General features: G+C 38.2%; 1 protein-coding gene across 9 annotated transcripts in view; it reads left to right on the top strand.

The window, feature by feature from the left end:
* Nucleotides 1–16,594, top strand: part of NRG1 (neuregulin 1) — a 668,239-nt gene that overhangs the window by 618,255 nt on the left and 33,390 nt on the right. For all 9 annotated transcript variants that reach the window (XM_060763670.2, XM_060763669.2, XM_060763666.2 and 6 more), the window contains 2 exons: nucleotides 6,844–6,970; nucleotides 15,521–15,579. In XM_060763670.2, coding sequence (XP_060619653.2) covers nucleotides 6,844–6,970; nucleotides 15,521–15,579 — 186 coding nt within the window. The remainder of the gene's footprint in view (nucleotides 1–6,843; nucleotides 6,971–15,520; nucleotides 15,580–16,594) is intronic.

Raw genomic sequence — 16,594 nt, 5'->3', positions numbered from 1 at the left:
GCTCCGGCAGGAAGATGAATTCTTATTCTTTATATTATTATTGCTATTGATAACTCGAGAGGAAAATTTTATAGGAAGTCCAATTTTTTTAATTTGGAGAAGCCTTCATTTTGCTCATCACCCTATAGCTATGCCCCTTGCATTACTATTACTGTTATTACATTATTTTTCTGTGATATATATCTACTAGAACTTTAAGATCTCTTTTGGAATCTTTCTCCTGTGTACTTCCTTGAAGTAGAGCAGCCACTCAGGAATGAGCCTTTTTCGTTGTGGCACCCTAGCTTTAAACAGTCTCCTCAGAAATGCTCAACTGATACCTACTTTAAAAACAAATAATGCTATTAGAAAATGATGTAGGCTAAATATTGGAGCAGGGGGTTATCATATTCTATTTTGATTTTTTTTCAAAAATAATATAATATTTTTATCATACAAAGGTGGCAAACTAGCATTGAAACAGGACCATCATCTTTAGTGGTGCTTACCATCAGATGAAACCATGTGCATCCCGTTGCCAGTCTCCCGCCTCCCCACAATGTTTTATTGGTGAGAAAAACCATCAATCACAACAAATCGTGCCACATTCCCATCACTTACCCCATGTAATAACTTACTTTACTTAGGCAATCCCTTGTTGGACGAGTAAGATGGTCTTCCATGATAGGTTTCCTTGTGGATTCGTAGGTGGCTGTGGAGCCCTATTCTTGACCCGCATCTTCTCCCACAATGAAGGCATTTATTTCCAGATGGAAGGCAGTCCTGGTCGGGGTTGGCTTGATGCGTCTTTCTCCTGGCACGTTTCTCTCTTTCACCCTCCACTCGTGCCTCTTTGAATTCTACAGCACTGATGGTCACAGCTGACCTCCAGCTGGAGCGCTCAAGGGCCAGAGCTTCCCAGTTCTCAGTGTCTATGCCAGAGATTTTAAAGTTGGCTTTGAGGCCATCTTTAAATCTCTTTTCCTGCCCACCAACTTTCCATTTTCCGTTCTTAAGTTCAGAGTAGAGCAACTGCTTTGGAGATGGTGGTCAGACATCTGGACAATGTGGCCAGCCCAGCGGAGTTGATGGCAGAGGACCATCACTTCAATGCTGGTGGTCTTTGCTTCTTCCAGCACGCTGACGTTTGTCCGCTTGTCTTCCCAAGAGATTTGCAGGATTTTCCGGAGGCAGCGCTGATGGAATCGTTCCAGGAGTTGCATGTGACGTCTGTAGACAGTCCACGTTTCGCAGGAATATAGCAGGGTTGGGAGCACAATAGCTTTATAGACAAGCACCTTGGTATCCCTACGGATGTCCCGGTCCTCAAACACTCTCTGCTTCATTCAGGAAAATGCTGCACTCGCAGAGCTCAGGCGATGTTGTATTTCGGTGTCAATGTTGACTTTGGTGGAGAGGTGGCTGCCAAGGTAACAGTGAAGTGGTGCCAGAAGGTAGGGTTCTGCAGGAGAGCAGAGTTCTAATGCTAAGCATAGATGTGGTCATGCGACCAAAATGAGTGAATCAGCGCAGTTGCATGAATGTCGAGAGATGCAATAGTGAGGGTGATCAACCAAGGCATATGGCTATCTGTGATTGTGCAAATACTGTGGAATAGTAGCTTTGTGCAATAAACTCCATACTGACATATTTGCTTTGTGAACTCCTTGGTGAATGTGTTGTAACAGGGGAAGTAAATAAAACACATGTCCCTGGCTTGTATTTCCATTCCCAGAGAGGAATTAGCAATGAAACCATTTGTCTAGATTTTGCCCACAGTTTGTATCAGCTGAGAGCTAATTGTTGCTCAGAGACTCCAAGGTGATCAGTTTTGATCTCCCAGCTGAATAGGAGAAAAAGTGCAAAGCAAGATAGCCCCAGCAATTATAGATGGCTTTAGGCTTGATTCTTCTACAACCATCCTTGTAATTCAATTTAAAGCATTCCATTAGCCTTTGTGGCAGTAATAAGCTTTGTCTGCAGGAGCTCAAGCAGACAATATTGCTTTCTTTTCAAATTAAGGCATTCACTTTCAAAACTGCAGGGTGTCTCCAGAGTAACGTGAGGAGGAAGGGCTTTTTAGAGGGTTAAAGTGGAAGGGGTGGGAGATGGAAATGTAAATGTGACTTTAAAATGGTTTATGCAATAAAAATAATATTTTGACATGCTTAAACCCCTTAACATAGCCTGTAGATTAATATGTGTATGCTTAAGAAATGAAAACAGGGAGGCATAGAATTATTTTCCACACCAGAGTGCTATAAATGCATTCATAATACATGATGGAGCAAAATGTAGATTTCTTTGAAAGGAGAGGGAGTCAGGCAAGATCCATCTACTAGAGCTTAGACAAGTGCTTAAAGTCATTCAGCAGCAATATGAGAGCCATACAAAACGGAGAAGTGGTAGGGACCACTGTGGTGTAGTAGTTTGTGCACTGGATTAAGGCAGTGGGAAACCAGTGTTTGAGTCCTTGTTCAGCCATGTAGGCACACTTGGTGACCTTGGGCAAGTTACTCTTTCAGCTTCAAAGGAAGGCAAATGCAACTCCCCTTGGAACAAATCTTGCCAAGAAATTCCCGTGTTAGGATTGCCATAATTTGAAAATAACTTGACGGCAGAAAACAACATGGGACCTTGGGATTGTCAAGAAAATCAGCCTTCCTGTTACCTGTTTTTTTATCAATGTGGTTTGTACTATTTAGACATTCTCCAGACCCAGGGGAACACTTTGTTGTGTGTCTGGGAGGACATCTAAGTGGCCCATCCACATGGAGAGGCACCTGGTCTTTCCCATGGGATTAGCACTTAAAGCAACATTTCCCTATCCTCATGGATAAGAGAGATCTTGCTAAGGGTAACATGATTAAGAGTGTACAGTGTTCCCTCTCTACTTTGCGGTTTGCTATTCACAGACTCGCTGTTTCATTGGTTTTTGCCTCCCAGTTTATGAATGGTTGTCGTTGCCCAGAGCGGTGTTTCAATCCCGGCTCCTGGCAACAATGGGGTGTGGAAGGGGGTTTCACCCTTCCCCTCGGGAGAGAGGCAGCCAATCAAGAGAGATTGCAAAGCAAAGTAGAGATAACTAGCACAAAAAAAGGTGTGTGGTGCCTTTAAATCTCTCCTCGCTTCTGCCTCACCCTCGGAACTTGATATACATATATAGCGTCCCTACTTCGTGGATTTTCACTTTTCGTGGGTGGTCCTGGAATGTAACACCCGCGATAAGTGAGGGAATATTGTATATGCAAAACTGTTTACATTGTGTTTTAACTAATTATTTGATACTGTACAGTAGCTATTTTTTAAATAATGCAACTCATTGTTTTAAAAGCTATTTTAACAGTACATTCTTTTTTCAAACAGTTTTGTGTTATTTTAAAATACACTTTAAAAATAAAAAATGACCAACAATGACTAAAAAGGCCTTCTCTCCAAAAAGATTCCTAGAGAGAACATTTTAATCAAATCCATGAACAATCGAATCCGCAAAAGTCAAACCCACAAGTGTGGAGGGCCAGTTGTATTTAAGAGAAAGGCAGTTGCAAACTTCTTGCCAAGAAAGCTCTGTGATAAGTTGGAAATTATTCAAAGTTATCCAACAACACAAATAAAAAAAGTAGAAAAATAAACATTTTAGTCATGAGTTCCTAAAAAAGCCAAATGTAAGTCCATTTGTAAATTTCAACTATACATCATTCATTCAACTGTTGTAAGCATTGGATCATAAGTACAAAACAAATTTTCCCAGTAACCAAGTATCAATATTCCAACTATCAAAACAGCATGTAAAATCCATATCTCTTAACTATTTGTTGATTTTCAACAAAACGGGCAAATAAATTCAAAAGAGCATGCATATACCTAAATATCAAGAACTTTCCAAAGCCCAATTTCCTCATGTGATTCCTTTTGCCCAAAATGTAGCTACAGCTGGAAAACAAACATGTTAAGAAAACATTAACAATATTACATCTCCAACATTTTTTTAACAGACACTGTGGGCTTCTAGTCCAAAAATCTTAGAAAATTCTAGATTATGGAGGATTGTTACTATAGCGCATATTTTTGCAGATACTGTGCTTGTAACTTCCCTGATTGTCTTCATTTGTTTTAAAATTTTATGTGCATATGTATGAATCTTAACATCATTATTTGTTGCTGTTTTCACTATGATTCAAATATCTTTTTTTCATCCAAGGCGTCTTTGGGTTCTCACTGTCTTTAGGTCTGGTTTTCAATTTGACTTGCTATCTTGGATGGTTTTTGTTTCTTTATGCTATTTTAATGTTCACAAAGAGATTTACGTTCTGCAGAGTCGCTTCCTCTGTGCCATGTGGTTTATACTACTGCACTAATGTACATTAAGGACTCTGTTTCAGAGTATCTTCAAATTTTGCTTATCCTGGTTTAAAGGGCTTAAAGTGAGCCGCAATATGCATTCATGGTGTGCGTTGTGTAAATGCTGCATTCTCAAGCTGCCTTAAGTTATCAGTTTAGATGTGCCCTGAGTTATTCTGGCATCTAAAGAAGAAATTTTTATAAATTGTGCTTCTTATCCCTGACAGTAAAAACTACAATAACAGCAAATTGAAAGAGGAACAATTGATTGCCCTTTCATGAAATAGCCTCCATACCTTTTAGTTCACTAATGCTCACCCATGTGCTCCTTTTACTGTTAAAAACTGCCTACTTTTCTTACTTTTTCTACCTGAAGATAACCTATTATGTCTGAGAGACCTATTTTAGTTGACCATAGGCCATTTTTACTTCTTCCGCATTGAAGACAAGTTTGACATTGTTGGAATGTGCATAATAGATGTAGATAGAATATTGCAATCAATGGGCATATAAAAGGGAACAAAAAAGATCCTGGTACTTATAGGCCGATTGGTTTAATTGATAGCATGGCCAAAATATATACCAGATATCTACTGTACAGATCTGAGTGCTGGGAAAAAGAAAAATGTATCCTTGTTGAAGAACATGCTGGCTTCAGGCAGTATAGATCAACCACTGACAATTCCTTTGTTTTAAATCATATAATTGCAAAATATGTCAGCAGAGGAAACAACTGTATGCTGCCTGTATAGACCTTAGTACAGCATTTGATACTCTAAATAGAGAGACGTTATGGAGAAAATTAACTGATCTCAATATAGAACCCAGACTGCTGGCACTTGTCAAAGCACTTTACACAAACACCTACCTGAAAATGCAATTTGGGATGCAAGGAGCTATGACAAACAGTGTAGAAACATATAAAGGGGTAGATTAGCACCACTGTTATTTAGCTTAAATTTAAATGATCTACCTGAACATTTGAAGGACCCAGAGGTACATATGCCTAAACACACTTGTAACATCTTGTTATATGCTGATGACATGATTTTATTGTCATATTCGCAAGCAGGGCTAAGTAAACTACTGAGAAGATTTAATTCTTATTGTCACAACACCTCCCTAATTATTAAAATCAAAGTAAAAAATAATGGTAATTGGCAAATGGCATAAAAGACACAGATGGCTTCTGGTCGGTGAACTAATAGAGCAAGTTTATGCACCTAGAAGTCGTTTTTTTCTGAGACATGTTTCTGTCTCCCACATCATCAAAGGAGCTCAGTCAGAGTGGGAGTACATGCAAATCTACTGCCTAAATTAACAAATCATAGCCAACCAGGATCTTTAGACCCACTTCTTAAAGTATATAAGGCTAAGGTTACCCCATGCTATTATACAGAGCTGAAGTTTGGGGCCTAAACCAGGTACCATTATTAGAACAATCTCAATCACTGCACAAAAGGGCCCCAGCTGCCACAGTAAGAGCAGAACTGGGAGTATATACAGTTGATGGTTTATCCATAATTAGGGCATACAACTACTAGGTAAAATTGAATGCCATGGCAAATGACAGACTACCAAAACTGCGCCTGTTGGAGCAAACAAAAACTCAACATCAGACCTCTTGGCTAGTTCAATTGAGAAAACACATTAGGAGTTGTAGACTTCCAATTCTATATACAAATCTCCTAGAAGAACTAAATCCCAAAATTGTTGCACAATGAACCCTGGATAAATTGCTACCTTCAGTAAAGCCAGCTCATTGAAATGGCTAGTTTGTTTTAAACATACTTTTCAAACAGCCCAAGATGTAAAGACAGAAATGCCCAAACACCTCAGGAGGGTATTTACCAGAACTAGATTTGAACAGCTGGATACAATGGTCAAACATGGAAGACCTAACCAAATTCCATATAATGAATGATTTTGTATCTGTGGAGTGACAGAGGTAGAAGAAATCGCACATGTACTGTTTAGTTGTAACTTGTACAGTATAAGAAAGATAGAAACCAATACCTTGGGTCATACATTATACAAAAGACACAGTGAGATCCTTGGATTAAAACTACATTTTTATTGGCCAGCCAGAATGCTAAAATAACATACAAAATGGCCATTTTTCTATATAAAGCAACTCAGCTGAGAACTGTGTATTTGGAGTCGATTGGGGTAAAATGTAAGGGTAATGCAGATATTTGAACTGGATCGGAAACTCAATCCCTTGTTAACTGCTTGTTTATTTTAATTTATGTTGTACTGTGAGTTGCAAGCTGTATGTGTATGTGTTAAATGTGTTTGTCAAGTGTTTTGATATGCTCAATCAGCTAATCAATAAAACATATGGACAAATTATTATAGCCAAAATATTCATTTTAATGTCTTTGTAATCAATATGGTAAATATTTTTATGCTGAGTGCTGACATTTTTATATTGTGAGTGCTGACATGTTTATATTGGTGCTGCTTCATAACAGCACAACCATACTGACATACCTCCCTGTCTACCCCCTTTGTGTCTTCCAGCCACTTCTACATCTACCACGGGGACAAGTCATCTCACAAGATGTGATGTGAATAAGAAAGGTTTCTGTGTAAATGGCGGCGAGTGTTTCATGGTCAAAGACCTTCCAAATCCAAGATATTTATGCAGGTAGGAAAACCCTTCTAATCTTTCTAGCGGAGCTGAAGTTTTTATGGGCAAACGCTATTTCTGTTTCAACTAGTAAATTGTTTAATGTAAATAATTTACTGCACAATGGATGACAGAGAAGATACATTTTTAACTTCCACTAGGTGTAATAGTGTGGCACTCAGCATTTTCTTTACAACGATTTGCTACAGTAAACATTAAATCTGTCTTTACTTAACGACCTTTCACAGGACTGGCTTGGAAATAATCAAGAAGGTTATTAGGGCTGGCGATCATAGAACAGATATTGAATCTAACTACTGTGAAAGGGAGCGACCAATGTAATAAAACAAGGGAGTACAACATACAAAATGGGTTATTTCAGCCACATTCAGCCAGGGGCAGGGTGTGCTAATGATACATCCTGTTTAATAGGTGTAATATTTTAGAGCTGATTCTCATGAACGGTTTAAAGAAGCAGAGCTGCCACCCGTGAGTTGCCCCTGTAGCTGCAAAGACATACAAGCTTTTAATTGTCAGGTTAAATTAATTTTTTCTGTTGCCAGAAACAGAGGAGCAATCTACACATCCATCAAAACCATACAAGAGACTTCTGTTTTAAAGTTTTTTTTTAAAAAAAATTAAGATCAGTCTAAAGTCTTTGCTCTGCTATTTAATTTCCCTAAGTCATGTGGCTGAGCAATGTTGAAATAGAAGCAGTGGATCTTTAACATATTTTTAATTTCATTCATATTCCCATCTTCCTCCCAGAGCAGGATCCAAGGTGACTGTTAATATAAATGTTTAAAAACAATTAAACAACACCTTTAAGTCTACTGAAATGTATTAACCCTACTGGAACCAAAAGTTAACATAGTTAGAAACACAATTAAAACAGAATTTGAAAAGATAAACACAATCAGTTCTTGTGGGTTTTTTCGGGCTATATGGCCATGTTCTAGAGGCATTTCTCCTGACGTTTCGCCTGCATCTATAGCAGGCATCCTCAGAGGTGAGGTCTGACCTCACCTCTGAGGATGCCTGCCATAGATGCAGGCGAAACGTCAGGAGAAATGCCTCTAGAACATGGCCATATAGCCCGAAAAAACCCACAAGAACTGAGTGATTCCGGCCATGAAAGCCTTCAACAATACAATAAACACAATCCATTAAAATCTTCTTCTGCCATATGATAATTAATGTATTTATTTATGACATTTCTACCCCGCCTTTCTCACCCCAGAGGGGACTCAAGGCAGCTTTACAGGCAATTATTCAATGTCTTAAAACACAATGTACACTTAAATAAATATTGAATAAATATTAAGATATAATACGTTATTCTCATATGTTAAAAGCCAGAGGCAAGTATAAATGAAAAGTGTTTGTCTTCTGATGGAAATCGACTTTGCTTTCTAAATTCAGGCAGTCTCCGAGTTACAAACAACTCATAGTTAAGTACGGGCATGAGACAACAGGAAGTGTTGTCAACAGTGATTGGATGACAATTTGTCCCATAACTATATTGTTCTTTGAATCTATAATAACATAAAAAATGGTGACATTTGCTATTTCTGCTCTGATTTCTTAAATATCCATTAGGCACCTGCTTATAGACATTTTCAGTTCCAAAACCATATATACATCTGTTATACAAGTAAAACAATATATTTGTCTCCACTCTTCATGTTCTCTTGTTAACAAATACATGTGTTTGAATGATAAGAATATTCTTTTTTTCTGTAGCTTAACATGTTGACATTTTAGATAAAGATAAACTTAAAGATAAACTTAAACTTAAACTTATATTAAATATAATATTGAGATTAGCAGATGAGAATTACTCTTCTCTCACTTGAACAGTTGCCACTGGAGAATAGCTAGCTATCTATTGATCAATCCTACTGCGTTAGGAAAAACAGGAAAAGGATAGTGAAGATAAACTGGTCAGTAATGGAAATAAGATATTTCTATAATTGTTGTGATTTTATTATGTTTCCATTTGCTGGCTTCGAGTCAACAAATGAATCTTATCCTCCATTTTAAACAATTACCTAGTAAATTGTCAGCTTGGAAACTACATTTCTTAAACAAGGAGCATCCATATTAGCATTTAATATTACAGTTGAGACGAAATAGAATAGTTCTTATTTGGGTTGCTGTGAGTTTTCTGGGCTGTATGGCCATGTTCCAGATGCATTCTCCTGACGTTATGCCCACATCTGTGGCAGGCATCCTCAGAGGATACCTGCCACAGATGTGAGCAAAACGTCAGGAGAGAATGCTTCTGGAACATGGCCATTCAGCCTGGAAAACTCACAGCAACTCAGTGATTCCGAACATGAAAGCCTTCAACAGTTCTTATTTGTCTTGTATTAGCTATATTAGAACTAATCATAAATCAAAGGTTTAGAAAAAAGTTGAAAGGACATTAAAACTAAAGGATTGGTTAATTGAAATCAATACATGAATTTTGGAATCACTACTGCTACTCATTTGTTTTTGGCTTTCCTTACAACTTGGTTATTGTCAGGATAGTGTGTTGCAATGATTATAACAACTGCACTTGACAGATTTTCCAGTAAAAATTGTAGATTCCCGTCTAAGTCACCATCTGCCTCCTTGTGGAATCGTTTCCTGCCTTCCCATAGCACACAGCCTTTCCTTTCATGGACTCTGTCAGTAGTTTTGCCCAAGACCCTGTTTCCGTTCCATTCAACTTTTGTTAGCCACTGAGACTCCACCTATCTCTCCATGTTTGTTTTTTTTCATACTATGCCTACACTGGGCAGGTTGCTCCTGTCATATCCAGTCCAGAGTAGCCTTGGATCTGGCATATGTGTTGGATCCAGGGTCAGAGTCCAAATGGATTCAGACTTCACCAGGTCCACTGGACTATCACCGCAACCTTTGTGTTATCATTGCTGCCTTCTGTGGAGCTCTGAGCTAGCACTTAGTAATCTGCTGATGTCAGAAAGGGGTATCCATAGAAGAAGGAGGTAGATCTGCCTGCCGAATGAACATTTCATGCACCTCGGCTTCTATAAAGGAACTTAACACCTGTATTTCTGATGAGAAGGAGATGGATTGAGGGAAATGGGTGCTTATTAATCCAAACCATATGTTCATGGCCCAGTATACTATTTAGAATAACAAAGAATGGTAATGGACAAAGGTTGTTGATGGATGAAGCCCTATAATAGAAAATAAATATGTCCTATAAAAGATGAAGCCACATATATGAATTAGGCTAATCTGAAATCTTAAAGCCTTTACAAAGGTAAACTTAATTTACAAAGCTTCATTTTGTCTTCATAATTCGACTGAGAAGCAAATGCATTAGAATTAATTAAAACCCATAAACATTCACTTATACACTATTATTTTTTCTGATGAGAAAGTACCATTACAATAGATGTTGGATTTGAGGTCCGATATCCCAATTTATCCTGGGTTAAAATGATGTGGATATTGCTTGAATCATTTACTTAGCCACTCAGCCCCATGTTCATAAGTGTGCGGATACCTCACGTCCACTTTTGTTGCCCATATCTATTTATGTCATTGGCAAGCATAGCATTAATTTTAACTCTTTATTCTTTCATCCTTTCATTGTTACTGCTACCTACTTGACTGGGTCAATAAATTCTCCTTTGTACTAAATTAGAGAAAAAACCCTCCTTACATGAGTGATGCAATCTAGAAGCATTATCGTTTCTTATACATTCTGAACAACTAAGATAAAAGCTGTCTTGGGTGCCATATTCGGAGAAAGGCAAGATATAAATTAAACAAGGAAGACTATTTCAGAAATGAAAGGCACATTGGAGCCTTGTGAGCTATTTACAAGCAAAAGAAATGGCAGCACCTTTGTCTTCATCCTCACGAGCGGACAAGATGACAGCAGGTGCAAATAAAAGATTGAGAGGCTGTAAGGGCAGAGAAAATGGATTGCCTTATGAAATGGTTGAAAACTTAGTGCAACTTTGCAGAAGTGCAAAAACTTTGGCTGTTTTAGTTCTGACTGTTGCAAAATTGGCTACCATTCCTTCAAAGATGACATATTTGGAAGCATCATAAAGTGAAGACTTCACTGTAAGCATGACACACAACGACAAACAACAATGGACTCTAGATCTTCCCATGAGATGGGAGAACAAGATAGATGATCGTGAAAATGCGGACAGAAGGCTGAACATATGAATTCAAAGCATCTCTGAGAAAATGAAAAACAATAATATAGGTTTTCTAGTCAAATGGCTAAACAATGCAATGAAGTTAATAGGGAATCACTTTAAGCATGTTGACAGAAATGGTTGTTGTTACTGGTGCTGCTGTTGTCCATTACTATTAAGTTATGGTGACTATGAATGGAAAACCTCCCCATGCCCCAGTTATCAACAGACCTGCTCAGGTCTTGGTAATGAATTAGTCTACTGACATGGTACACAGGCCTGTAGCCAGGGGGGAGTTTTAGGGGTTCAACCCCCTCCCCCGAAATTTTTCAGGTTAAAAAAAACCAACTGGTTTTTGTTTTTGTTTTTGTTTTTTGCTATTTTTGGCCTTACTAACCTTGCATACCTTGTATCTTATACCTTTTATGGAGCAATAAGGGTCTTTGGGCTGTATTAAAAATGTTGTTGTGTTATTGAACTACTCTTCATGATTTGCTAAAAAAAGTGTCCCCCCCCCCCCCCGAATATTTTTTCTGGCTACGGCCCTGATGGTACACCTGTAATGTGGTTTTCCTCTTTTTTATTGCCTTCACCTTTCCCAAGAATTTACAACTGTTAAAAAGCTTTATCTCATTTTCGAAATATTACCACCTTTTTCAATGATTCATCTCATACTACATCCAATGTAAGATGAACACAAATTAGTAATTTGCATTTCTAAGGAACATTCAGTCTTGAAAATGTGTATATTTTGGCAATCCATGGTATCTATTGGATTTTCCTCTATCACCACATTTCAAATGAGCTGATGTTTTTCTGTCAACTTTTTCACCTACAGGTTGAAATCAATAATATCTTACTTTGTTATATAATAACATACAGTGCTTATCCTTAAACCCTTAAAAAGCAGTTTGTGAGAGGCACAAAGGCTAGATTTCCAAGTTTTTTTAAGTGGTCCAATCTATTGCTCCAATGCCAACTCTGCAATTTACAGGGGTGAAAGTAGTTATTTTCCCAGCTCTCTCTTCAGAGACATTTTATGGAAGGAATATAAAAGAATCTCATGCTGGAAATCCTGGTAAAATGCTTACAAGCTCTTAAAAGGAACAGCTTTATGAGTTTTTGAAGCATTCGAAATTGTGGTACAAAAAGATGAGAGCCCCACTGTACCTGCATTATAAGCTACAGATTGCAAGAGCATCCTGGAAAGCAACCATTCTCTAAATAAGTCTCCAGCTGTGTGCCATCGGTGAAGAGATCAGACACTGCTTTGGAAGCTTTATGGAAGATTAAAGCTTGCTAAGTCTAAGTACTGGGTAGGATGGGAGGGAGACCAATAAGCATAGTCATACTAAGTTTAATCTCTTCTTTCCTGTTTTTCACCATTAAGAAAAGTAATCTTATTTAGTTAGTTTTGGGAGGAAAAACATCTCTCCAACCTTGGTATTTTTTATGTGTGTGTAGTGGGAAGTGTTCCTGACATTGTATATATTTATATTTTTAAAGGACAGTCGATGTTTTGGGCTGACTAAAAAGAACACTTCTGAAACTCTGCTGAATATTATTATTATTATTATTATTATTATTATTATTAATGTGACCAGTCATATGACCATTTTAAAATAAAACAAGACTAAAAGACAAGGTAAAAAGGAGAGTACAGCTGCTGACCTTCTATTTACAGTCAGAATCTTATTTTCCTGGTTCTTCTTTCAGGAAATGTGCTCTTTTCTTGATAGCTTTCAGAATAAAAAGACTTACTCTGATTATGGTGGATTTTTCCTGTCCTTGCAAGAGAAATGTCAGAAGATTATTTCTGTTGGGGGACCTAAAGTTGGATAATATTGGATGTAAATATCTGTATTGCAGTTCAGTATATGCTGAGCATTCAAACAAGAAATGTTCGAACCTGACATTGTATATTGTAGTGGGCGTTGTTTCAATGTCAACGGGCACATTTCTTGGTTATTTGCAATATCCATTTAGTGCAGTATAATTTCAGTGAAGGTGGATGATTTGAAGGGACACGAATGGAGGGTGAAAGAGAGAAACGTGCCAAGAGGAAGACGCGTCAAGCCAACCCCGACCGAGACCGCCTTCCACCTGGAAACCAATGCCCTCACTTAGGCCCATAGCCAGGATTTTGATGGGGGGGGGGGCTGAGTATGATTTGGGGGGGGGGGAGCTGAGTCTGAGTGAAAGAGGGTCTACCCTAGCAAACCTTTTGTATCGTTACCTCAATACCCCCATGCATATGGGATATATTGTTCAGATCATGATATGAATAAACATAACAGTTTAAATAATGTACTAGTAAGGCCTACTCGCGGACCACCATGAGAATTTCGGGGGGGGGGCCTGAAGCCCCTCAAGCCCCCCCCCCCCCCGCCGGCTACATGCCTGCCCTCACTGCAGGAGAACATGCAGATCAAGAATAGGGTTCCACAGTCACCTACGGACCCACCGCCAGGATACTACACTTGGAAGACCATCATCTTCGGATCGCCTAAGTATATATGATTTCAGTGAAGGTGGATTAAAAAAGCTGGGAATGATGACCTTGAATAAATTAGAGGTGATTTCTCTCAAACTCATTATAAAAATACCTGAGCCTATAGCTCATTAATACACTTCTTATACAAGCGATGTATCAACACTCCAAAGTAGATCTTGCTTTCAGTCATGATGAACACCATGGAAGAGTCCTCAAAGTCATGTCCTTTTGAGTCTGAAGATGTAGGGTACATTTTTGGTAATGGTAAAATAGCAGTGAAATTATTCACTATGGGGTTGTCTGATGCTCTGAATAAACTGCAGCCTCCATCAGGCCTGTAGCCAGGATTTTGTTTCGGGGGGAGCTGAGTCTGATTCGGGGGGAGGGGGCTGAGTCTGAGTGAAAGGGGGTCTACCCTAGCAAACCTTTTGTATCGTTACCCCAATACACCCATGCATATGGGATATATTGAGCATGGTGGTCAGATCATGATATGAATAAACATAACAGTTTAAATAATATACCAGTAAGGCCTTCTCACAGACCACCCTGAGAATTTCGGGGGGGGGGGGCTGAAGCCCCCCAAGACCTCCCCTGGCTACATGCCTGGCCTCCATATTTAGGAAATCAAATAGATGGGGAAATTATTTTCAGTAGAGATAGGAATTAAATTTCTCTCTTTGAACCATATTTTAGACCTTTTGCAATGATTCTGTTTCTTGTTTTGGCCTCTTAAAGCTGTACGTTCTTATAGTCAATTAGGATTATTGTTTACTATGTTTTTGACATGATGTGCTTGTAAATTAATATTTAATTAATTCCTTTTAGTGTATTTTTTTTTACGTTTGTGCATCGGTTTTCAGTATTATTCAGCATAAAAATAAACTGCACTTTGCCTTTCACTTTAACTTACCTTGTTTAAAAATAAATATGAACTCAAATGACTTGACAGAAAAAGAGGTGAAATATTCCCGCTGACTGTGCAATGCAAATGATTGCCAAGATGATAGTCATTAGTTCGTTGTCAGGCGCTCGTATCAAAGAAAAACAGCCCCTGAGTCTATGGTTAATCAGCTACAAATTCTTGAGAAAATCCATTCTGACTCTGTGTTTCTTAATATAGATTTTCTATCATAAAAACTACAATTTGGACGTATGCAATTATAATGTTCCCAGAAAGGATTTGGCTTTTTTCATTCATTGCTTTCTCTCTCAGAGGACTTTTGGAGGAGTTTCATGTTCCATAGGAAACAGAATGCAATAATCTCTCTGCCTCTCTTTCTCTGAGATGTTTTTTCGATTTCTGATCACGTTTTTGCCCTTTAGGTGTATACCTGGATTCTCAGGAGCAAGATGTGCTGAAGTTGTGCCCATGAAAATCCAAAATCCAGAAAGTATGTTTTAAAATAATAAGAAATCTGCTTTCTCTCCCAACTGCAGCAGTCACAATTAGTGTCACTTGGTGTTTTCACTCTTCAGATGGAACTGGGTCCTTTTCCTTCCGCCTTTGACTTTATACTGTGCACATTAATCTATTTGGCATAACATCAGTGTACCATTTTTCATATTGCTAGACTTCTTTATTAGTAGAAAATTCAGTTTTAAAATTTTCTTCCATAGCTTAGCTCTAAAAAAAGAGGGCTGACACAAGCACACGTTGTTCTGTTAAAATGTTGTAACTTCAGCATTTTATCAAGTTCACATCAGTTTGGCTTTTGTAAAGCAACAAATTTCTCAAAATCATCAGTCTTTATGGCAGTAAGAAAAAGATCCCGTTTTCTCAAGATGAATACACCAAGCCCAGGTCGCTCACACTAAAGGAGGCTCTTTCTTGGTGTGTATTTACCTCTTCTCTTTTTCTCCGTTTTCTCTACCTGTTTGTTTTTTTGTTTTTACTCTCAGGTGCCCAAATGAATTTACTGGTGATCGCTGTCAAAACTACGTAATGGCCAGCTTCTACAGTACGTCCACTTTCTTTCTGTCTCTGCCTGAATAGGAGCATGCTTAATTGGTGCTGCTTTCTTGTTGCTGCAGCTTTCCTCAGATTTTTTTTATCTGTAACTAAATGGATTACATGTGCTTTAGTGTAGATTGCCTCTGCATGTTTGCATGGACACGATTACAAGCAATTTCAGGAATTCAGCTAGACTGGATGGCGCAATTAAGGAAATTAAACAGTTGACGTCTACTCAAGTTATAGCTGATGTTCAGCAATTACAATGTAAACTTGAGTATAAATTGTAAAATAAAATGCAGTATTACACAAATATTAGTTGCCCCCCCCCCCCCCAAAAAAAGATGTACGGAAATGTAGTTAGTATGATGGGTTTCCTGATAATCTTTCATCTACCATACCCAATTAAAAATCACTCAAACAAACATACAGGCTGCGATATATAAATATTTCAATACACCTCTGGGGAAATAATACAATATGGCACAAATACATGCACTCTCTGCTTGGAATACAGTTCAGAATTTAGAATTCATTCTGGATTTGTTTTCTGGATTTGTGCGTGTTTTTACCTTCCTGCCAAGGTAGTATCTGTTCATCTACTCACATTTGCATATTTTTGAACTGCTAGATTGGCACAGCTAGAGCTAGAGCTAATGTGGGAGCTCACCCCATCCCACAGATTCAAACTGCCAGCCTTTAGGTCAGCAAGTTCAGCAGCTCAGCCATTTAACTCGTTATGCCACACATGGCCCCTCTTGTTCTCATACATAGGTATAAGATATATTACTGGCATCCAACTGTATTTTGAAAAGAGTAACTGGCAAGATAAAAGTATTTGTTGATAGTTTTATCAACATCTCTGGAAGATTTCACTTGCTGAATGCTAGCTCAATGTCACTTCCATTAGTACATAACATTTATTGGTCATGTAGGCTCATCCTCCACATCTATGATAAAAAAAATGGCACATGAATTATTTATAGTAACCATTCTAAGCATTCCTCTCCCAAGTGTTCTTC

This window comes from Anolis sagrei, chromosome 2 (genome assembly GCF_037176765.1).
Source record: "Anolis sagrei isolate rAnoSag1 chromosome 2, rAnoSag1.mat, whole genome shotgun sequence".
In the NCBI taxonomy this organism is placed as follows: domain Eukaryota; kingdom Metazoa; phylum Chordata; class Lepidosauria; order Squamata; family Dactyloidae; genus Anolis; species Anolis sagrei.
This window is presented reverse-complemented; position numbering and strand designations above follow the sequence as displayed.